Here is a 22561-nt window from a genome sequence, read left to right as displayed (position 1 = left end):
GCACTGCAAGTACCACCGCCGCTGCAGCTGAAGGTGTTGGTCGAGTTCAGAGCGATGCGGCGCGTAATTCCTTGCCACGCCTTTGTTTGACGGAGTCATGGCTGAGGCAATTCGTGGATTCGGTGCAGCAAACAATAGATGTACCACCAGAATTAGTCTCCAATGATATACAGTAACTGCAAGCATTGTGTGGGCTGGACAAATTACTGGCAGAATTTTAATATTCACAGAAATTAAAAAGATGGGCAGGTCTAACCATTCTATAAGCCAGTTGCCCTTGCACAACAATTTTTGGCGGCCTGATTTTTTTTTTTTCTTTTTCTTTTGCCAGGCACCTCTGTGCTTCTAGAAATCTGCGGAGCAGGTACCACTGAGCGTGGTTTGGGCGCGACCCATGTGCTGACCGTTATTTACTCATGTTACTGCATTCCACATGCAAAGATATGTCTGCAATATCACGCCGGTACACACGTGGGAGCAGGCGCTTGTGTGAGCTGAGCATGCAGTGTCCACAGATACTATCTCGCGCCGCATCGCCAACAATTGTTTTCAGTGCTCTTTCCACTTCACTCCCGACGTCTCAACTGCGCATGTCCATGCATTTTCCCCGGCCGCTGCCAGGTGACGGCGCCTGGATTTTCGGCCGTGCGCTCCGCGGTTCGTATTTGAATTGTCCATGACTGTACATGTGCACACTTAACCTACGTTGCAATGGCATATTTTAAAGGGACCCTGCAACACTCTTTGAGCAGTGCAGTTAAACCTGCGTGACGTTTAGATTACACTGCCAGGAATACCTGAGCCAGATATTACACGTGCAAGTGAAGCGGTGAGTGCGCAAATCGCTGTGAAAGACACGAAAAAACCAACCGCGCTCTCTTCAGTTTTCTTCATTATGCACCCCAGGCATAGCCTAAGTAAGGAGGCCGCCGAAGAGAACGCCTTGAGCCGCCCTCATCTCCTGGAGAGAGCGCACAGCTTTCGTCGCGTTGTCCACGGTCGAGTTAGAGGAAACAATTATGTGCAATTTTTTATCGCACATAGTTTCGGTGATAGTAAACGGATTTTCATAATTCTTGCGGGAGGAGATTGTTGGGACAATAGACTTTTCCCCAAAATACATTTTGAGTTGTCGGTGGTTTAAAAGGGGACCGTGATGACAAAAGGCAACTTCTTTCAGTTTCAAAGAACTAGCTCTTGGTAACTCACTCAGCTCCCTTTCAGCCACGAAAGATGTTTTTCTGAACTGGGACATCGCGAGAAATATTGAAAAACTTGCCGATTTTATGCCACAGCGATGTAGTATCGGCAGGAGTGGCATGACGTGGGCCAGCACTCAACACATAGGTCAGTGGCGGTCCCAGGGGGGGGAGGGGGGCGAAGGGGGTGATGACCCTTCCCAAAGAGGACCTCAGCTTCTTATTTATTGCTTTTTTTTAAGTATTCCACTTGCGCAAGGCTAGATCCAACTTGTGCGAGGTCTCAAATGTGTTGCGACCGCCAGAATACTGCCAGAAATACCGCCAGAAATACCAGCCGTTGTGCTGCCTAACGGGAGCCAAAAACCATTGTGTCGATAAGTGATTTGTGCGCAAGCCGGTTATACCGCATGCGCGTACTCGCCTGCATGGTTATCACCTCCTCCGCAGAAATGGCGCAAGGAGGGGAGCGGTTCTTTATTCGCCTGACCCCCCCCCCCCCAAAACCAATCTCTGAGACCGCTACTGACATAGGTATCAGCGTGTTCACGGCACATTAGCATTTGAGTGGTACGATCAAATAGAAATATAGCCCCACTGCAATCGCCCTTTTCTGCAATCGCCCTTTTCTGCTGACGCCTTGGTCGGGGGGAGGGAGGGAGGGAGGGGGAGAGGGAGAGAGAGAGAGAGAGAGAGAGAGAGAGAGAGAGAGAGAGAGAGAGAGAGAGAGAGAGAGAGAGAGAGAGAGAGAGAGAGAGAGAGCTCTTTAATGTGGGCTGGAGAGGTCAGCTTTGCTAGCGGCAGTGCTTGCTACTCCAGATGGGGATGATTACAATGCAGGGAAGTGAATGTGAGAGATCGGAAAGCAGCAATAGAGAGAAGACAAAAGTTTGGTGGATGTTAATCGCTCAACAGTGATTCTGTGGTGTAGTAGAAGAATTGCCGGAAAGTCTCCACTGTTACGTATGTTCTCTTTATTATTTCTATTATTTTGTTTGACTTTGCGGTAAAATTGGTATCATTGTTATCGGGGCAAAGCGGTCTTCTTAAACAATGAAGCGTCTGTTTTGTCTTCATGGGCTCTTTAAGGGGACATGCTCCTCGAAACAACTTTTTTTTTTTAATAATAATGAAGTTAGGGGGCTGAAATTTCCACAGCTTGTAAAGATTGAGCTCCTCTGGTCATATATGCAATCAGATTTCGAATAGCCGCTCGGGATAAAATGTTACGCAGCATGACTTGCAGAAAATACCTTTTTTGTGCACACTTTTTTTATGGTAAAAATTTTTCCTGAAACTTTTAAAATAGCCTAGGTGGTTCCTTAAGAACTGCAGAGTGCACAAATCTACCTGAAAAAGCCTCATATTCATTTTCGTCATCACGAAAAAAAAAAAATGACTGGTAGTGTGCCTTTTCTTGTGCTGTATATTTTTGTTTTATGATCGTAAGAAATATCTAAGACACAAATTGCATAATGAACAAGATTTGTGCACTCTAAGTGTTATAATGAACATCTGTGCAAAATTTCATCATGATACAACAACTTTAAGTGGGAAAATAAGTGTGCGCTAAGAAAACGGACAAAAACAACAAACTGAGAAAAACGAAATTGAAAGTTTATTTCTTTGGCAGATTAAAAAATTCTTGCTCAAACAACATGAAACTTGGTGGAGATATAGTCTGAAATGTCCACACTGAGGTACTAAAACTAGAATGCTGCTGCTGCATAAGTTGCACCCTCATGGTTCTTGCGGGTGGAGTCCTCGGTACTGGCCCGTTTCACCAGGCAGTGGCGATGGGACCTAGCCTCAGAAGTCAGCCTGGCAGACATCTGCCTGATCCTCCGCTGGTCACTTGCACTGCTTAGTCTAACCAGTTCTTCTGAAGGGAAGATTCCCAGTTCTTGGAGAACTTGCTCAAAGCTAGTGTGGCCCCTGTTGAACCACACCACCGTGAGAGCAGTGGCCGTCTCCACTACAGTGAACTGCAGGTTGTGTGATACCGTACTGTGCCAGATGCGCAGTGCTGCTTCTGTCTCCATGGTGTGGGATGAGTAGTCTGCATTTTTTTCTCATACAGGGGCATGAAAGGCTTGCCACACTTCCTCCTCTTGCTAATCAAGCTTTTGGGGGTCGCTGCAATCTTGACAGTAGTTTGACAGCACCTCAAAATCCTGGCAGAGACCAGTGTCGAGAGAAATGGCAGTGCCAACACAGTTGTGGCTTTAGTGTCCTCGTTTCTGCCAAGTACCATCAAACATCGCACTGACGTCAGTGTGACCAGTTTGCAACGCAGTTACTTGCCTTGCTTTAGCATGGTTGTCAAAGACGACTTTTGTGGCCGCGGCATCTTTCTTGGCAATGTTGTGGAACGTGTTTTGGTGCAGTGGTTTTGGTAGACCAAGAATGGCACAAAACCTGCACAGCTGATCGTGTCCGATGCCAACCGCGCGTGCAGCGGGTACCGCTTTCACATTGATGGCGAAACTATCACGGGGACTTCCCCTGCAGAGTTCCGGGTTGCGGCCTCCGCGACCGATGGCAGCAGCGCTGCGACGAGTAGACAGAAGAAACCACTCCTGCAGGGCACTCCACGTTTCTTACAATTGAGTTCCAGCACCGATGCGAGGCCCTTCCGCTTGTTTGTGACCTCAACTACGACGAGTTCGTACTTCCCGCACATCGTGCAAACGGTGCCGCTCACAAGATCACTCAGACCGTCGACTTCGGAGATAACTGTGCTTACACCACTTTCGTTGACGACTGTCTCCCCGCCTTGGAAGGCTGAAACTTCTTCTCCGATGCACTTACAAAGCTGATAGATTCACTGATAAAACCAGCCTCGCCTGATTGAGCCGTGCTCGCAACGCTTGAAGGTGCGTCGCCATTAGGCCTCGCCGTGCCGGCGTTGGCCGTAATCGTCGCAATGCCGTGCCACTTCCGCTTTCCCTTGTACGGGCGTGAAGTCGGGACTTGCGGCAATGAAAGTCGTGCTTCTCACCGTTCATGATTAACAACACACGATAAGGAAATAGAAAAGATAGCGCGAAGTAGTGAACGGAACGACGGAGGTGATGGCGGCTGACAAGCGGCGAAAGCCAATTGCGGTCTTGATTTCACGTCACATGATTTAAATACCCAGTGGCAGCTCTAAAAACAAGCGGGAAGAAATTTTTTTAAAATTTTTTGTGCAGAGATACGAAGCTGGCGAGCGGTTTGATTGAGAGAAAAAGGCTTTGTCTACCTCTCTCAACTGACTGAAATGGTGGCCAGCCACGCTTCTGTGCAGCAAAAACTCTCAAAGATGGCCGAAATTCGGCTTGATTGCGCGATTTCTATGCTCACTGCGAGTCATTCAGACACGATTTTCACTAAGTTCTCGTTCGTATTTCGTTTTCATTTTTTTCTATGAAAGAGGGCAAAGATGATAATGCAAGTGAAAACAAAGACGACATATTTCGAAAAAAAAATGGCGATTTTTCGACCCGCGTGTCCCCTTAGGCCCATAAGAAAGGACTTAATTAGGCTCCAGTATTTTCTTTTTAACTCAAAAAATAATTATGCCACATGAAAACTAATTACATATTTGAAATAAGGAAAACAAAACATATGCACAGTGATTTTCATTATCATAGACCATTTAATAAAAAAGTTCATTTCAAGACCCTCGTCTCTCCTTAAAGGGGCACTGACACAAAAATTTTGCATCTTGTTTTTTTTGTTGCGATAAGTAGCTAGTGACCTACTTATAACCTGTAGAAACCTCATTTGCTTCAGCGTGCGATGGTTGTTTAATTAGAGGCATTTTCAATGCGGCCAGTCGCAGTTTCGGTTTCAGCGAGTGCCGCGAAACGATGGATTTTGTGGATTTTGTGTGAACAAAGCTGACCACGTGACCGTCGGAGGGATATCGCAGAGCAGAGCCGCCGTAGCACTGTCGAATCCGCATCGACGGCAGTTTCTGCGAATGCCCCCACGTACTGATCTCGTGAGGCGCTTAATTAAAAAGCGACCGTGGATGTGACGCAGGCGCTGCGAGTGCAAATGCTACCGCGGCTAAAGAACGACGCGCGACGCTCGAGACGGTGGGTGGCACTGGCAAGACGCGCGCTGGGAGCAGCCGGCCGGTCTGCCTACAGGTCCGCCTACAGATGTGTTCGGCTCAGCACTGCGGCGGATATTCGAGTGCCGCTCTCGTAAGCGGTGCAGATGACAATTTTTAATGCAACCCGCCATCGCATCATTAACTCCTTTCTCATGTAAGCCACCATGGTCGGGACTTGGGGACAATGTCGTGCAGCGGTAACAAGCTATCACTCGAGCTACCTGCGCCGGCCTGGGCCACTTCGCGGCCGTGGCCGCCGCCTGCACAGCGACCGTGCGGCTAGCTCAGTGAGCTTTTCGTGCCTCCGGCGCGTTTTCGCATCCAATGGTAATAAACAGTAATAGAAACAGAGTGCCTGGAATCGCTGCAGAACTTTGGTCGCGGCCAGCTGCCCGATTAGCTGACGAAATCACGGCGCCTCCGCCGCCAACGATCGGGTCGTTCGTTCTCGAGAGCAGAAGCTCCGCCCTCCGGCCCTCCGATTGGAGCGGCGAGCCGGGCGAGCCGGCAAAAAACGTCGGTAGTGCGGAAGCGGCAAACACAAACTCGTGACGTGTTTGGATGTTGTTTATTTACAATTACGCGTGGTCCTCTGCTGGCTGCTCGGTTGCGTTTCGCACACTTCAAAATTGATTTTAAATATGTTCTAGGCTGTATTCGCCGCTGATATTTTGCAGATGATGTATATGTGTTCCCACCAATCTATCTCCGAAGTTATCTCGCCTTCAAAATTTTGTGTCAGTGCCCCTTTAAGTGAGGCACTCAGACTTTTCTAAAACATTGGCCCTGACGTCCTTTCCACGGAAGAACGAAGGCAGTTTGAATAGGCCGAAATATAGCTGTTCAGGGAAGAGGCACCCAGTCACATTCAAAGCAGTGCGCACATGACACAGGCAAAGGCGCAAGTGCTCGGCGCCGCGATCTTGTGGGCAGGTGTGGGGAAGATGCCAAAGTGGCGGCGCTCGGGGGGGGGTTTGGAAGAAAAACTGTTCTCCTTCTCTGGCTTCCTTGGAAGTGGTGCAGTCGACTCATTTTTTGAGGGGTGGAAAGGATGCGAGGCTCACTGCGGCTCACGGTGCATGCCGTTGGCAGCTCACATTTTTGACGCGCGCTGTAACCGGACTCAACTGTTATGTCCGATATTGCGGCACTGGAGCATTGTATTAAGCGTTTTATTTTATCATAGAAAGCATACAAAAGTGGACGGTGCCATGGTTGTTCATCGTTAAATACGATAAATTGTTATACACGGTATTGTTACAAGTGGACTCGACTGTACACGCTCAAGTTGCAGTGCTTGGCAAGCAACTGGTGGCCACAAGCTTTCTCAGGTCACACCCGTCGCGGTGGCTCAGTGGCTAAGGCGTTGCGCTGCTGAGCACAAGGTCGCGGGTTCGATTCCCGGCCGCAGCGGCCGCTTTTCTGATGGAGGCGAAAAGCAAAAACGCCCGTGTGTACGAGATTTCGGCGCACGATAAAGATCCCCAGGTGGTCAAAATTAATCCGGAGCCCTCCACTACGGCGCGCCTCATCGCCCGCGTTGCGTCGGCGCGTTAAACCCTACAATCAATCAATCAATTTCTCAGGTCACGCACGCAGCAGAAAGGGGACAAGTCCATGTCATTGCCTCGCCTTTGTGGCTTGCCCCTTCCAAAAAACAAAAACCAGTTAGAAGGCCATCTCTTTGTAATGTGCATAGTTCTGTTAGGCTGAACTTATGCTTTTGGGCTGTCATGTTAGGGTGTGATCAGCATGAGGGGATTCTGTGGGATGCGGGATATGAGGGGCAGGACCAGGCCTGGATGATGACAAGCCTTGCGTCTGCATGGTGCGACTCTGTGCACCAGAGCCAGCAATGGTCGAACCCACTGGTGTTGGCGCACTCACGGGGCAGATCTATCGCCTGTGTATGGCAGTCTGACGCCTGGTTTTCCCCCTTGGTTCACGGCTGGCCTTGCTGTTGGCTCGAATGTCAGGCCAAGGAGAGACGAGCCAATCGCGTGGGTATAGAAAAGGAAATGGTGGCGCCATAGTGGCTATTGTACATGGGGTTGCTGTTTGATCGCTGCTTTAGGGGCTGTATTTCTAATGGAAGCAAAAATACAGTGTGGTTTCATGAGCTTTCTGTATGCATCAAAGAACACCACGGGGTTTGAATTTATTTATGGCCTTTCACCACATTTACTCGATTGTATAGCAACCGCGATTGTTACTCGAGGGGTGACTTTTTATTGCATCCAGAAAGAAAAAATAAAATCGCGAAAGTAACGCGAGGGATGACTGTTGTGTCAGAAAAGAACCATCACCAAAGTACTCACACAGGACCAGCAAAATCATAGAGCAGATTTATTTTTCAAGCACTGCTACTGGATGCCCACCTGTGACGCTTTAACCTTCGTTCACAGGATTGCGCACCTGTCGAGAGACATTGCTTGGTTTGAGCTGTATCGGTTGAACACCGACCGCCACGAGCCGGTGGCGCTGTTCCATGCCGAAATCAGCAACATGCTTTTCCAGTTCGACGTGGTGGCCGTAGCAAGGCCTACGGAAACCTTTTAAGTGCAGGGCACTTTAGGACCGCGCCTTGTCATCATAGCTCGCTCGCTGAACCCAAGTAGAGCCACACGGCGTTCCATCGTCGCAGCGTAACCCAAGCGGTCTATGTAGTCATAAGTGTTCGAAACTCGTGAACCACTGGTGCTTATCATACATCTCCCCGTTGTTGAGCGCAAAGAAAACTGCAGGTACATTTGAAGCAAAATATACGTAATTAACCCTTTGAGGGTCGAATTTTTTTGCCAAATGCGTCCCCCCAGGGTCGATTTTTTTTATTGCTGATTTAAATTCTACGGACGAATCTACATCGAGAAAAAATAATCAAAAATTTTTTTGGGTGACCGTAAAGTGACAAAAAATCATTTGTGTTGTTACATACATGTGGTTTATTATGGCGTTTCACAAGAAAAATTCTAAACAAAAACGAGGGAGTAACAAACCGGCACCTTTTGAGTGAATCACAATGAGATAGACATCAGTTTCGCGGGCGCAAAAAGCGGGAAGCACCCGGTGGACAATAACGAAACCAGCCGCTGTGCACCCACCGGCGCGTGCGGCCGGATGCGGGAGGGATAGACGGTGCACCGCTCATAAAATAATAATAAAAAAAACAAGAAAAGAGCCTCATCAGTTTCGCAGGCGACCTTGGTCTATGGCAGGCGCAAGCAGCGAGAGACGCCCGAGTACTCGGTGGGCGATACGCAGCGCGCCCTCTCGTTAGCAGATGCACAAGCGATAGCCGGCACACCCCTGAAGTAAATAAAAAAAATAAAAAGAAGAGCCATCGGTGCAAGAAAAAAATTTGACGTATTTCCGAAGTGTGGCAGCACATGCCAAGCAAGAGAAGTTGCAAAAAAGGCGCGCTTTTTAAAAATACAAGCGATGCTGTACATGTACGTCATTGACCATTTTGAAAGTGTTTGCCGATGCCGTACATGTACGGCCGTGACCCTCAAAGGGTTAACTGGCAGTGCCCACGTTCATTTAGTTAGGAATGCTTGTTGGGTTGATTTTTACTAAGCGAAAAAAAGTGGCAGTGGAACGCCGGCACGTGCGGGAGGAAAAGCAAGCACAAGAAGAGCAGAGCTCCAGCTAGCGCAGTTTCAGGCAGGGGGCCCGCGAGCTCTGTAAAGGCGGGAAATTTGAATTGCTTTGGGTGGCAGCAGTGAGCAATTAACGGCACTACATCCTATTATGGCAAATGACTGCTCTGCACTTCCGACAACTTTTGCATTGAGTGGAATTGCTATAATTTTTCAGCTGGGTCCGCACACGAAAAGGAGCTCCCGCTAGAGCCACCATCCACGGATGGTTGATACATCGAGTCTTCTGGGAGCAGCTGAATTGCTGATTTCTTCAGCCATTACAGTAGTGCATCTCTTGAAACGGGCGCCGTAGTGAATGCCATTGCTAGGGTAGCCAAACCACTGAGGCCTCCACATACTACACAAAGGCGGAGGCAAAGCGCTACGCACGCTGTCAACGCCGTCACTACCAATGTAGAAAATAAGGAAACGAAGGGAGCTGGTCTGCCGGTCTTGGCTTGTAGTGGATTCAAACGGCTCTGGCACATGTTGCCGACATAGATCATGAAATGGGCAAAACACTGTAGCCGTCAACAAGAATTAAGGCATCATAGCCCTTTTTAGGGAACTTGAATTTCTGTATTTCATTGTTACACGAGGGTCGACTTAAGGTTGCAGAAATGAGAAAAAGAAACTGTCGTTACAGTTGAGTAAGTACGGTATATATAGCTCTGGTGTAGTTCATCATCGTATGTCAAAAGCTTGGCCCCAGAAAAATCGATGCGCTGGTGAAGCGCATTTGTGCTGTGATGCGCAACACAGGAAAATCGGGCATTCCGTGTATGCCTTGTCAGTTACGCTTTGCGAGCACATATATACTTTCTTTCATGTTTTTTGCTTGGGTTGTTTAGCAACAGAACAATCCCGGCACCAGGTCACATGGCAAGAGGAAATATGAAAACTGCTTTTAAAAAGAGAGAAAGGCCGCTTATTTATTTATTTTTTTTTTTCTCTTAAATTTTAAAGTATTTCTAAGCTACCATCGTGAACCCTTGATGGCGTTGTCCGGGTTTACCTCCATTTTCAGGAATCAAGGAAGTAACCACAGCCATAGCATCTAGGAAAGCTGCCTTGCACATTGCAGAAAATTTCACACTTGTGCGTGCATTGAGGAACATTTAAAGGGGTCCTGAAATACCTTCTGCCGATGCATGGATGTACATGTAACCAAATAAAGCAATATATTAGCAATCTCCTCCCGCAAGAATTTTGTTAAAGCGATGAGTATTAGCTGAGAAATTGTAAATCAAAAACCGCGCATTATCGTCGCTCCGCGTTTCCTCCTCCTTTCGACTTACTCTCCGCTGTTGACGGCACGCAAGCCTTCCCTCCCATGATGCCGCATGCTTCAGCGGTGACGTACTTCCGCTATGGCGCTCCGCATACTGCCGTCTGCTACGGGCAAGCTTTGTTGACACCATGAATCCCGCACTCCGCTCAAGGCTGGAAAAGCGAACTAAAAATCTGGCCGCATGTGTGCAGTGGCCTGGCCTTGCCCTTTCACGGTGTACGTTGTACTTTTTATCGGCGGTGAACTCACAGCCGCACGGGGAGGATCGTGCGCTCGTTCTCTTTGATGCACCACGCACTGTTTATCCAAAAAGCGCCGTATCAGATGTGGCCCCGCTGGTGCCGAGTCTTATTTTGCGGCGGTGGTAATTCCTGCCAGCGGCATGTGAAAAAGACATATTAAACCGATACAGAACCCGTGCACAAAACGCTTCAATCATGTGACCAGTTCAGCTTGGGGCGACACGTGGTGGAGAGCGGCAACGTTGGCAAAACATGCTCCGCCGCGGCTCTGAGCTTTCTAGCGCTGGAGCGAGCGCCATTTCTTTGACAATCTCAAGCACCGGTTGCTTTGGCAACAAGGCACAAACCGCTCTAGAAGTCAGTTACGGTTGCGTGATCCCGGTTCAGCTCGGGGCCCCACCTCGCGACATGTGGGCACTGCAGGCGTACCACTCACTCCCATTGGGAAGTGTGAGATGCGTTTGGCATTACAGGAGGCGATGGTGTGTGTGTTGTGGACGCCTTTGTTTCGCGATGAAATGCGATGTTGTGCTTCTGCGGGTGGATAGTGCTTCCCATGGTCTGGATTATCTTTCTCGAGCGACGTACGACTCAACCTCGCATGGGGTATGCGCAGTGTGCGTGGCTAAAAGCCATCTCGGCTTGTGCGCCAGAGTTAAGTGACTTGCTGTTCGTCCCCGCAAACCGCGTGCGAGGAGAGTGCCGAATTTACAACGGGCAGGAGGAGGCAACCCATCGTCTGTCAATCGCGGTTCAAACTTGCAACGCATGTTGTGACGTTGTGTTCGTTTGAAACGCATCTCTGGATTGTTTTGAAGTGGAATAAAATGTGTGCGTCAAACTGGGGCATTCGGCTCAGGGCATTCTCTGCGATTGCACGAAAGAAGTGCCACGAGGCTTCAACGCTTTTTATATGGAACGTACTCAGGTAACAGATTATCAATGTCGTGTTATGGCCGTGTTGCATTCAATACAAACGGTTAAGCGTTTGTTTTACACTTGTTTCGTTTGTCGTAAAATGCCCAAGCACTCCGGCACTCCGCTGGCAGATAAGCCGGTGAGCCGACGCTGAGCAGACGACTCATCTCTTTGCCGGAAGTGCGTGAAAAAGCCGCCCAATAGCAGGATGTCTAGCTCATGACGAACATCTGGGAATCGATGATGTAGACATGTGAAGATGGCGGCGTCCAAAAACACGAAGGGAAGGGTGAGAAAAAAGCGACAAACTTTGCAACAAAAGTGTGAGCTTTCCGCTGCGCATAAAAGAGTAATACTTGGCACAGGTGACGTTGACGACCCAATCTAATGATTACGCTAGTTCATTTAGTGTGCTCAAAACGCCTTTCAGGGCCCCTTTAAACTGTATTGTACCGTGTACATAAAATCTTTGGTCGCCTATAGTGGAAGAAAGTAGGTAGAACAACTGATTGTCATGTTGCCCAGGACGACGGGCTCGTAGGTAGCTATTTACAGGTAGCAGGCAGGTTTGTAAGGTAAGCGCTGTTAACATCTGTAAGATGAGCACACGTCGAAGTGCTGAAGTAGCAGATATACATCACCAGACATTGTAAATGAGTGCAGTACTGTTGCAATAGCCTGTGACACTAGGTCTAAAATGCCATTGGGGAACATAAGGAATTGCTGCATGAGGCAAATTGTGGCAAACTGAACCCACGAGAGTTCTTCAACACATTTATTTCCCTGTCATATGGGGAAAAGATTTTGGGGTTTGTGTGTCTGAAGTGGCTGTCTGGGAGAGTGCTGACGTGCGGGGTGGGGTGACCTTTGCGTTTGCACAGCCGTACGGGCAAGAACCGCTTCACTGACCCGGAGAAGAAAGCCATGGAGGGGATGTCGCAGGACCAGTACAGAGAGATCCGGCAGGCTGCTGAGGCTCATCGCCAGGTGGGTGGATTTAAGTGCACAGCACCCTAGGGGCTCGCCTTGTCGTCGTAGCTCGCTGTAACAGTCGATGTCAAACAACTGCCGGGATCGGGCGGTGCCGTGAGATAACGGACCAAAGTAGAGGTTGGCGTTCCGTTGTAAGGTGTCCCGCAGAGGCTTTGAAAACCATGCGGTTGAAAGTCATAACCGTTTGAAGCTCATGAAGTGCTGGTGCTTGCCATACGTCTCCCCGTTGTTTAGAGCAAAAAAAAACTGCAGGTATATTTGACGCAAAATATATGCAACTAACCAGCAGGACCTGCGATCATTTAGTTTGGAATGCTCATTGGGTTGGCTTTTGCGATTGTAAGTGAAAAAAGTGGCAGTGGAACGCCGGCACGTGCGCAAGGAAAAGCAAGTACGAAAAGAACAGAACTCTCGCTGGCGCAGTTTCAGGCAGGGGGCGCGCGAGCACTACGGAGGTGGAAAGTCTGAATTGCTTTGGGTGGTAGCAGTGAGCGGGTAACGGCGCTACTACAGCCCATTATGGCGAATCACTTTCTCTGCACTTCCGTCAGCTTCCATGTTGAGTAGAACGGCTTCAATTTTTTTGTATCGAGGCATGTACGGTTCGTGCTGAAACGCAAAGAGAAGGGAAAATCAGGTCGGTAGATTATATCTGTGCATTAACTCTTTCTGGTCTGTTGTTGGGGTAACACGTTTTCAGTGGTCTCCCGTATGGCATCACCCCGACAAGGGTGTTCGGGGTTAATTTTTATGTTTTTTTTTTTGTCACTGCGATGCGCGCGTATTGTTTTACATGACACGCCATCCCTTGAGGGATATAGCGTGCGCATTCTTTGCATACTGGATGCGCCATCTTTTGAGGGCTAAGTAAACATTGTTAGTTCAAGTTTACTTTTTTTTGCACTAGGGTGTGGCACAATGTTCAGTGCGGGCCTTCTGGATCCCAGAGGGTTCTCAGTTGCGTGCTGTTTGCCGAGAAGCATGTCTGCTTTTTCACCGCGGGCGTTTTACGCTGGTGCATTTAGTGAAAGCGACGGTAACCTCACCGGGGAAGAGAATTGCATGCCTCCATGTGGTAGTGATGGCAGTGGTTCGGCAGAAGCGAGTGCTCAAATATCGGTAAAGGAGTTGCATCCGCAGTGCAAGAGAAAGAATAAGTACCCTGTGAGTTTTTCTTGCACAGTTTGTGTTTTTCTTTGCGGTGCTGGAAACTGGCAAAATAGTTTTGGACCAGGACAGCTGGAAAATGTTTAAAAGTTTCGGACCGCAAAGCGTTAACACTCCGTACCTGCCTTTTTGTTGCATTAAGCTGTGTCGCAAGGTCTGAGCGCCAGAATAACATTATTTTCTCTGGGCTCCTGATTGCTGTAGTTTCTTTTGTAGTAACGACTGCTTAGACTGGCTGCACCAGGAAACCAAGCAACCAACTCGTCAGTTCAGTGAGGGGGTTGTCGAAGCCTGGTTAACAATTTTAACTTGCTAGTGATACAAAGTTTTGTAATGAGGGAGGCATGCTGTATCCGTACGCACAGCTGCGTGCAACTTCGTTTTCAGGCTTTGGAGATTTACTGAAATGCTACGCTAATCTTTACGGTGACAGTGGTCTCAATGAGCTGGAGATGGTTGTGGTGAGGTTGCGCAAACAACCTGGCTGTAACCCTCCCTGTGGGAGTAAATTTTTGCATTGTTGCGAGGCTTCTTTTATCTGAGCGGGCTGGGTTCCATTTGGTTGTGGAAGAAAATCTCGCAATAGGAATCTCTGCTGAGATGTTGCTAAATGACTTCGCGTGTATGTTCAGGTGAGGAGCCTCAACAGAGTGTAGATATCTCTATGTTAAGCCGAACTGACTAAATGAACCAGATCTGCAGCAGACCAGCCACAGCTCCAGGCACATTGGCACGAACCGTACACGTGGAGCCTTCTACGTGCGATGAGATGGACGTTAGCTCTGTAATAGTTAGCTAAGTAGCTTGATAAAAGTTTTAAACCAAGCAGTGTTCAGGTGAGGTCTGGAACGAATGGCATATGTTGGTGCACATTTTTTTGTATTTTATTGGCACTATTTAGTAAGTGAGCACACTGCACATTGCATAATACAGTAACATTTGTTACAAGAGACATGGTTACAGGACACACTTGCTTATAAGAAACATTTGAATGAGAATGGTTTGGTTGGCTTTTTTATGTTTTCCATGCTAACATCATCGCATACAAGAGACCTTGGTTACAAGGGGCACGTTTCCTGGGTCCCTTGAGTGTCTCTTGTAATGAGATTGTACTGTATGTATTGTACTGTATGTGCTCTAGTCCACTTTGGTGGTGTGCAAGATCCCTTTGAACACCCTATCCTAAACTTGGCCTGTAATATGCACCGCACTTTGGCCGACAAATTTAACCAATTTTTTCTGTTCTTTAATTTGTGCGAGCTTGGTTCTTCATCATCAACAGTCATCATCATTTGTATCCATTTCATTCAAAATGAAGGCCTTTGCCATTGATTTCTGACTGCTCTTTAACAGTACAGGTGCCCATAGGTCTTATGCAAGCATCTTGGCTGAAATTGTTTATTCATTAGTAGCGAGGCTGTGGAAATTCTGCCACACATCACAGCTCATATTCGGCAAGCCTTTTTTGTTCATAAGGAAGAATGTTGTGCAGACCCTTGCTTCTGTTTTTGTAAACAAAAACATTGGAGCAGCTGCGAGGCGGGAGAAACATCTGAGCTGGCGGTTCCTCCCCCTTCGTCGGAGACACAGCTGTTGCAACTCACATGAATTTCCGAACTTGCCACTGAAAGTTCTCCATGACTGGCAGGCCCGGATTGCTTTGTCCGCAGCCTTTCACATCTCTCTTTAAGTGGACCGCGCTAGTGCACGCTAGAACCTGCGGCAAACTTTGCGAATTCTTTGCGAACTCGGCGTCTGTGCTCCCCACATCAGGCGCAAACGCATGTGAACTGGCGAGGATAACAGCACGCGAGAGAACACGCCACGAATGCTGGGCAGAGTGTTTCTTAAAGGTTGAGCGGTGCCCGCGTATGTGATGGCGTCATAGCTAGGCGAAGCTTGGCTCCGCCTAAACGGCTGGGCAAAGGTTGACCTCGCCTGCCCGCGTATGTGATGGCGTTATAGCTAGGCGAAGCTTGGCTCCGCCTAAACGGCTGGGCAAAGGTTGACCTCGCCTTGTGCCAGACAGAGGTTCTCTCTCTCCCCCCCCCCCCCCCCCCCTGCCTCCGAATGCCAACGGACCAAGCTCAAGCCTAAACAGCACTGCAGTTAAAACCACACTATTTGGTAGATGCCTGCTAAGGCATTTTAATTAAAGTAATGGCCGTATTTCTGATGGAGGCGAGAAAGTCCATGCATGCGTGCTTTCAGTGCACTTGCATTATGTGCTCTATGTGCTGATGTGCCTTACAGCCGTGACGGATAAAAGGGAAATGTCAACTTACTCAATACCTTTGTCTTGTTTGGATCTTTCAGACTCGGCAGTACATGCAGAAGTTCATCAAGCCTGGGATGACCATGATTGAAATATGGTGAGTCTGACGAGAAATAAAGAAATAAGTTGCCAAATTTTCGTCAACTAAAATTCAGATTCAATTTTTAGCCATTGAAAGCCTTTATCTTTACTGCATAGCATACTTAATCTCCTCTATTGCGCCGACAGTACAGAAAATTGGTGTTTTGCCCTGTGGGACAAAGGAAGGACAAAGAAAGCGCCGTAACCGGGTGCCTCCAACGTTTGAAAGAAACTCTTGACGCCACTTCACATGTGTGGCGTGACGAGTGGCGACAAGGCGCTGGCAGCATTCACAAACTGACGTGCGCGTCTAGATCTACAGGCGTAACCAGCCACTCTCCAGAATGGCACTCTTTGCAAAAGCAAAGTTCCACATGCAGGCAAGGAGCTGATACAACGGCTAGAACTGCAATAGAAGTCATCACGTGTGCCTCTATTGAAAGCAGTCATCAAACGTCAATCGCAGCGATAGGCTTTCAGGCAGCTCAGCATTAGTGGTAAAACACTCAATCAACACCTCCACAGGCCTCTGCAGTGTTTTGAAATCTGCACGACACAAGGAGGCAGGGGCGTGTTTCTGTGGCATTCGCTCTCCAGGCTTGAAACACTGTTAACCGAAACTGGCAATTTGCACACCATTCTGCGTAGTTATCACACGCTCAAGTATTTTAAGGGGGTGTTTCAGGATTGCTGAGCTGTTAAGCGTTAATGAAAGCAGTAAAAATAGAGCATAAAAATTTGGGGCCAGTACTCCTTGAAGAGTGAAGAATGGCTTGAAAGCAGATGGTTGCTGATACCCGTCAGTAATCGTCACAAATTGGCTGCACCTTGTCACTGGGCATTGCTTTTCTTTTTCTGGCGTAGAGCACTTGTGAAAGTTCACAAAGCGAACCCGCATATCTTCGGTATGTCTGAACCCCTTTTCCCTGCATTGAGTGCTGCTTAAAGGGGTCATGCAGACAAAACACAAGTTTGGTTCATTCGAAAGATTGCCTCGTTTGAATCCTACTGACACTACTTTTGATTTGATTGATTGTAGGGTTTAACGCGCCGACGCAACGCAGGCGATGAGGCGCGCCGTAGTGGAGGGCTCCGGATTAATTTCGACCACCTGGGGATCTTTATCGTGCGCCGAAATCTCGTACACACGGGCGTTTTTGCTTTTCGCCTCCATCAGAAAAGCGGCCGCCACGGCCGGGAATCGAACCCGCGACCTTGTGCTCAGCAGCGCAACGCCTTAGCCACTGAGCCACCGGGGCGGGTCTGACACTACTTTTAACGTAACATTTGCTCAGAAAAGCTATATAATTAGGGGAAAAAAAAGAATTGCCATGTGACTCACTAGTTCATTTCCCACGCTAGGACATATGGTGCCATATGCACAGCCGTGCGGTTGGCTGAGGCTGGCAAAAGCAAACGCAAGTTAGGAAGGGCTTATAAACTTGCAGAACGAGCTATTTTTGCTCGACTGTAATGTATATTCATTTTATAGCAGTAAGAATGGTGGGGCAAACAATGGAAGTTATGAAAAGATACGTAAACATGGGGTACCAGTGCGTACTGCTGTTGGTACTGCGCGCACTATGCTCGTTATAGCCGCACAGCAGTCTGGCGCTTTGGGGTTGCCTCACACGACACTGGCCGATTGGCGTAAGCGACATTGTCTTACGTGACCCTGTTTGTTGCGCATACCCCATGCTTAATGGAATAATTGCTTTCTACCGTAGCAAAAACAAGCCAGGTGCAAATATGGTCAAAAACAAAGCAAAGGCGGACTGAGTCTGGCGCAGTGTGGTGGCACCATCTGGGAGAACTGACGGTAAACAAGGCTCCGCAGACCACTGCCGACTAAACAGTGCACTAACATTCGCTTGAGACCTATCCTTGTCACGTCATCAGACACGTCACGAAGCACACGATTTTGCGGGAGAATAAAAATTTTATCTTTAATTGATTAATTTTTCAGTGAATAACGCATCGTTTAGTGCCGGACAAGCGCTGGGGGTGCTTTAGAACACCAAATCTTTCAAATAAAACAAACATTTTGTTTGCAGGGCCCCTTTAATAGGAAGTTTTAGGGATCTGATCCTAGTACCGTCTTCAGAGCTTGCTAGTGCTGTATTTCAGTAATAATCAGCAGCTATTGAAGAAAAGACATAAGGAAGATGATGACACTCCAAATGTTGATGTTTGTGTGAGCAACGATACACTGTGAGTGTTAATGGATGCTTGTATCAGCTGTGGAGAGGATCTGGCATAAGGACACGACCAGCTGCAATCCCAACTGCAGCTAAACCTTATTATAATGAAATCGCAGGGGCACGGCAATCTGCTTGTTGTAACCAATATTTTGTTAAGCCGTAGCGCACACTTACTGTAAATATTGTGCACTGTACTTGCCCAAAACAAATAGCGGGTGAAATTGGATCTCGCTGCATGGCGGTGCACAACAAAATAACCGCGTTTTGGAAATAAAAAGGAAGGGTCACACACCTACTTTATTACACTTCAAAATACATAACCCATATTTCAAGCAGGCTTTGCTGCAGAGACGTCCGTAATTAGAGTTGATGTATCTTTCGGATGCAAACGATGGCATTCTCAGCTTCTTGGCAGATATGACGGCTTCTATAATAGCCACCTTCTGGTCCAGCATTATAGTCTTTTGCTTCCCGCGTGGTGCATTCATGCTTTTCGAACCCTGCGCGCAGCGCAATGAAAGACCAGGCTGAAGCACTCAAATAAAGAAAAAAAGAGAAAGGAACGCACTTGCAACAATGTGGTGCACATAGGGGAGGGACAATAGTTGCAGGCAAGCGCACTGTAGCTAGCTGTGTGTGCCAAGTGCATTGGCTGCGTGACAAGTGAAAGGGAGAATGGCTTCGTGGGCGCAGTGGACGCATGGCACGCCGTCCAACATTGTGCGCGTTGCTAAAGGATGCATGGCGGAAGTTTGAACTGCTAAATACAGTTGTCGTGTTGCACACTGTCATGAAATTAGCTTAGAATTCTATATTTTTTAGCGAAATTTGTTTGTTATATCCCATAATAGGCAAATTTTACCTTGTTAAAACGAGGCTTTAAAATACATTGGTTGCTATGGGGACTTTCAAGGGGAAGTACGATTTGCTCTAAGTAAATATCCATTATTTCGTTACGCCCTGTCTTGTTATAATGAGGTTTAACTGTAATACTTTTTTTCCCTTCAATGGATGGTGGGAGCACAAACGCTTGTGTGTATGATGATTTAATGCTTGTCGAAGATCCCTGGTCAGTCTCTGAATTAATCCGTGGCGTACCACTAGGGCATACGTTGTAGCTGAGATAAAGAGCTTGACTTGCATTGTGCTGCTGAGCACGAGGATGCGGGTTCGATTCCCGACCGTGGCAGCTGCTTTTCTGATGGAGGTGAAAAGCAAAAACGCCTGTGTGTTCGAGACTTCGGCGCACGTCATAGAACTCCTGGTGGTCAAAATTAATCTGGAGCCCTCCACTGTGGCGCGCCTCATCGCGTTTGAAGCGTCGACGCATTAAACCCCAGAATCAATCAAGCAAGAGCTTCACTCGAAACTTGCGGGACGCTTGCGCCCACGTGGTTCTGACCCTGACACATTCTCTCGCACCCAGTGAGGAGCTGGAGTCGACGGCGCGCAAGCTGATCAAGGAGAACGGCCTGAGTGCGGGCCTGGCGTTCCCGACGGGCTGCTCGCTGAACCACTGCGCTGCGCACTACACGCCCAACGCGGGCGACCCCACCGTGCTGGGCTACGACGACGTGTGCAAGATCGACTTTGGCACACACATCAATGGCAAGCAGTTGGTGGCTTTCTTCCTGAGAAGGCGTCTTCCTCTCCTCCTCCTTTTCCCTGCTCTTACCGCGAGGTTCCATTCCCTAGTGGGTGCAAGCCCGGCATTTCCTGTGCTACACTAGTGTCTGGAAGAGCATTTGAGTCGAACGGCCTTCGAAATTTGAAATGCCATTTGAATGGGAAGGAGTTCTGACGACCTACACGACAATTCTTAATGGGGGTTGAAAGCTTCCGCGTACGCCCGCATGTTTTGGTGTTGGCACTGCTACCCAGTTTTGTTCTTTAATTTAGAGTTAAAACGAGCCAAAAAAAAACAAACATTTGGTGGTAAAATTGATAACAACCTTACGAACACACAGAAAACAGGAAGTTTTATTTTGTTTGTTTTATTGCACTCCAGGCACTGAGAGTGCCAGGTTACGTTGTGATCGTAGATCGAGTGATAGAAAACAAAAATGAGTGAGAAATGATGAAGATAGTGCACTTAAAAAACCAAGTTTTACTCGTAAATAATTGCTCTTGCAATTATAGCTTGCAGAAGCTGTGCCCTGGAGTACAAGTGCTCATGTTTCAAAGGCCTTTGAGTTTGTCAAAGGTTGTTGGTGATGCTCCTTTGACTCAAATGGCATTTGAGCTAAATGCCTTTGAAAAATGTTGTGGAGCAGCTCAAATGTGGCATTCGAGTCAAATGACATTCAGTTCAAAGGCCTTTTAAATGTTCATGAAGCAGGGGCATAACACTCCTTCTAATTTACTATGCAACTGTTAAAAGGAGTCTGTTACTCTGCGTTGTTATACTAGGGGTAGAACCATAGGTTTTGGAACGAACGCCCCGGGTTCAAGCCCCGGCAATGTCAACATTTTTTTCAAAGACCCATGATGTTTTTATTGTAAAATGCTGTCTTAGTTCAACTATGCACATTCTATCATAGATAAAGATGATTTGGTGCCTTTCAGGTTGGTTTAGAGGTAAGGCGTGGCAGATCAACACGTTTAAGGGGGGACACTGGTCTTAAAACACCTTCTTTTATTTTCAAGTAAACTCTGTGAAACTTGTCAGTCTTGCTGCTTTTTTCCCACTGATTTCAAATATGCCAGTATTTTTTCAGTTGGTCAATTAGTTCCCAAGATAATTAGAGATAATTAGCCATTTTGCCCCAACAATTAACAAAACAGTAATGCTCACAAAACTGTAATCTTTATATTTTCCATTACTACGAACCCTGCTGAATGCAATCTTGGAAACAGTTTTTTGATGCACCGCTTGGAACTAATTTTACGGCTCATTAAACATCGGTAGCACCAGTGGCAAGGAACCATTTTCAGTGCCCATTTCAAACACCGAAGCTTAATGAGCTGTAAAATTAGTTCCAAGCGATGCATCAAAAAACTGTTTCCAAGATTGCATTCAGCAGGGTTCATAGTAATGGAAAATATAAAGATTACAGTTTTGTGACCAACACTGTTTTGTTAATTGTGGGGGCAAAAATGGCTAATTATCTCTAATTATCTTGGGAACTAATTGACCAACTGAAAAAATACTGGCATATTTGAAATCAGTGGGAAAAAAGCAGCAAGACTGACAAGTTTCACAGAGTTCACTTGAAAATTAAAAGAAGTTGTTTTAAGACCAGTGTCCCCCCTTAAAGGTCAACTGCACTCAAACTTTGAACCTTTTTAAAACGTTATTCCCATATAGTCTGTCTAAATACACTGCGAGATACAAAATGTGACAGCTGAAATACACGTATCCGCTGCACAAACGACCATCAAAAATGGGACGTTTTGAAACCGAAATTGAGAAGAGCACGGCCATTACGGCCAGGCTGAGGTGACGCTCAAGCCGGCCTATCTGGCGAGCGAGCAGCCGCACGCGGCTGGACAACTGGAGCAAACCTAAGTGCAACACTTAGACATCGCCGCAGCCTTAGGACAAGCACACCCTGCGGAGCTCGACCAGTTCTTCTGGCTGGCCGTAGGGAAAAGCTCGAGGCTGGCCACGGTGCCACTTCCGCTTCATGGCTGTTTACGCGATTCGCTGGCAGGTGCAGTATCGCCTGCTATGGGGCTATCGTTAAATGGTTCTCATTAATTAACCATGCATTTCATGGGGCTACCAGCCACGTCATGGTTTGGTGGTGCGTACTGTACGCTCAAAGTAAATTTGGCCAATGGGAAATTTGAGTGCTGTTGGCCTTTAATTGATGTCTTGCGTTGGGCCACAAGTGCCAAGCGTGTATACATAACTTGGAACGGCATGTTGTATTGGGAAGAAAGATAGCAACTTGGGGGTCTTTTGCAAAGGGACCTTGATGGGAAACTGTAGTCAGATTTTTAGAGATGAATAAAAGCAGGGGAGGCCCTAAGGGATTGAAAGGGGACATCGTCAGAGATTAAGGAAATGGCTTGTGGGGGTCTCAGTATAGCACTATAAGTGAAAGAGGCAGGGTGAGAGGACATGTTGCACAAAGAATTAGTACGTACCTGCGAGTCATTCACTGCCCTCGACACAAATAGTGCAGCAAATTTGCAAACCGTTGTTTGTGGCATCATTGTATAGCACAGCTTGTGTGATCTTTCTATGGACAGTCCTTAAAAACAGTTAATTGTGGCGAGAACTTTTTGCATTGACTTTCAGGATCAGCTGAAAAGAGATATCAAATATTTTGCTTAAGTGGATTTTATTGTAATGAATTTCGACTGTAAATATAACTTTTTTCTCAAGAGGAAGCTATCTTTGTACGAAAGCACAATTTTGACATAAGCACAAATTTCAAAATCCTTTATTTGCTGTGGCTAGCCTCCAAACTCTACCTACTCTCGGTCACAATTGATGCTGA

At 47.4% G+C, this 22561-nt stretch overlaps 1 protein-coding gene across 1 annotated transcript in view; it reads left to right on the top strand.

Moving 5' to 3' along the window:
* Positions 1–22561, top strand: part of Und (methionyl aminopeptidase und) — a 50928-nt gene that overhangs the window by 4668 nt on the left and 23699 nt on the right. Inside the window, 3 exon segments of the mRNA XM_077683347.1 lie at positions 12278–12383; positions 15873–15928; positions 19540–19721. Coding sequence (XP_077539473.1) covers positions 12278–12383; positions 15873–15928; positions 19540–19721 — 344 coding nt within the window.

This window comes from Haemaphysalis longicornis, unplaced genomic scaffold (genome assembly GCF_048455015.1).
Source record: "Haemaphysalis longicornis isolate Haplotype H1 unplaced genomic scaffold, Haemaphysalis longicornis Haplotype H1 scaffold_9, whole genome shotgun sequence".
In the NCBI taxonomy this organism is placed as follows: domain Eukaryota; kingdom Metazoa; phylum Arthropoda; class Arachnida; order Ixodida; family Ixodidae; genus Haemaphysalis; species Haemaphysalis longicornis.
The sequence above is the reverse complement of the archived record's forward strand: the minus strand, read 5'-3'. Positions and strand labels throughout refer to the sequence as shown.